This window comes from Apaloderma vittatum, unplaced genomic scaffold, assembly GCF_000703405.1.
Source record: "Apaloderma vittatum isolate BGI_N311 unplaced genomic scaffold, ASM70340v1 scaffold27256, whole genome shotgun sequence".
Lineage (NCBI taxonomy): Eukaryota > Metazoa > Chordata > Aves > Trogoniformes > Trogonidae > Apaloderma > Apaloderma vittatum.
Genome location: NW_009722692.1, coordinates 1,066 through 2,698, shown reverse-complemented (window position 1 = coordinate 2,698; position 1,633 = coordinate 1,066). Strand labels below are relative to the sequence as shown.

At 60.7% G+C, this 1,633-nt stretch overlaps 1 protein-coding gene across 1 annotated transcript in view; it reads right to left on the bottom strand.

Annotated features, from left to right (window-relative positions):
• Positions 1-1,477: 1,477 nt before the first annotated feature.
• LOC104275802 (neuronal acetylcholine receptor subunit alpha-10-like) overlaps positions 1,478-1,633 on the bottom strand; it is a gene marked incomplete at its 5' end in the record, with an annotated part of 1,148 nt that continues 992 nt past the window's right edge. The window contains one exon of the mRNA XM_009871853.1: positions 1,478-1,633. Coding sequence (XP_009870155.1) covers positions 1,478-1,633 — 156 coding nt within the window.

Here is a 1,633-nt window from a genome sequence, read left to right as displayed (position 1 = left end):
TGGGTGGTGGAGCCTCAGTCCTTGGAGACCCTCAAAACCATTCCGACGTGGCCCTGGGCCCCCAGCTCCAGAGGTACCTCCAGCCTTAGCAGTCTGCTCCTGTCTCTGCCCCAACATTGAGACAGCGCCTTCCTCCTTGGGCAGAGGCATCCCAAGGCCCTGGGGCAGTTCCCTACCACCAGGTCCAGCTGTCCTAGGTCCCGTCCCCAAACATGGCTGGAGGCGCCAAATCCCCAAACACCTGAGGCATCCATCCCAGGCCTACACTGAGCTCATGTGCTGGGAGCTGTTCCAGCGGTGACTCTCCATGAGGGACCTGTCACCCCTCAAGGGCTCCATGGCCACAGGGTGAGGATCAGGAGAGGACCTGCAGTGGCCAGAGGGGCTGCTTCCTGGCCGGAGCTGCACAAGGTTCGTGTCCTACCACATCCCAAGGATGGAGAGGGGCCCCCACTTCTCTGGGGTGATGCAGGGGTTCCTGAGTGGCATGGGGTCCCTGGGACAGTGCCTGCCACAGGCAGGGGAGCGTGGGGGACCTTTGAGCCCCGGGCGCCTGCCCACGGCAGGTGCCAGCTCCAGAGCTCCTGCTGTGCCCCACATCCTTTCCCATGGGGAACCCTGTGAGTTTAACACTGAAGGTATCGAGAGCCAGGTCCCTCCAAACCTCCCAGGTGCCATCCTCATCCTAAGTCAGCATCCAGAGAGAAACAGGGTGGGGGCTTGCCCCTCCCAACCTCAGAACCCTTGTCAGGGCTGCCAGACACTGGAACAGTATCTCAGAGGGATGCAGTGAACCCGCTCCCTGGCTGGGCAGGGCAGCAGATGCTGGTGCGGATGCAGGAAGGGATGGGAGTTGGCTGTCATTGCATTGGTCTCAGCTCAGGGCACTGCAGGGTTTCATGTGTAGTTTTGTGGCAACTTGAGACCCCGAAGCTGCACTAATAACCAGGGGCTCTGCCCAACCCTCCCTCCATTGTGGATCTCCAGATGGGGCTGTGAGGACTGGGCATGACCCCAGGGAGAGAATGCTCCCTGAGAGTCCCACACCTCTTTGCACACCCCCAGCTCATTCCAGCTGGTGTCAGTGCTGCAGCCTCCCTGGTGCAGTGAGACACCGGGACATCCCCACCCCCCAGGTAGGAGAGGGAGGACACACACTCCAGGTTTTATTTCCATTTTGTTGGATTTCTTGGGTTCAGGAAGCCATGGGAGGACATAGGCACATGCACTGGTGCTCTCACTCAGCAGGGCTGGGACTTGCTAGCCCTGAGGCAAGGGCAGCCCCAGGCAGGGCGGGAGTCCCTCTGTTGGGTTCCTCCTCCCCAGTGCTGGTGGAGTTCCCACCCTGCTACTCCTTGGGGGACCAGGGCTTGCTTGAGATAAGTCATCCTCGAGGGGCACCACCATCCCTCGGAGGCTGAGGGAAGGGTGAGGAGTGTTGCTGGCATGGGGTACATCAGGGCAGTGGGTCAGGGCATCAGGCAGCTCTGCCTAGGATGAGCACGCTCATGAGGAAAACCATTAGGAAGAAGACCCACATGAAGAAACGGTCCATCACCTTGGCCACCTTCTTCCACTCTCCGGTCCTGCACTGGGCAGCTCGGTGGCGCCGGAAGCAGCCGGCAATGTAACC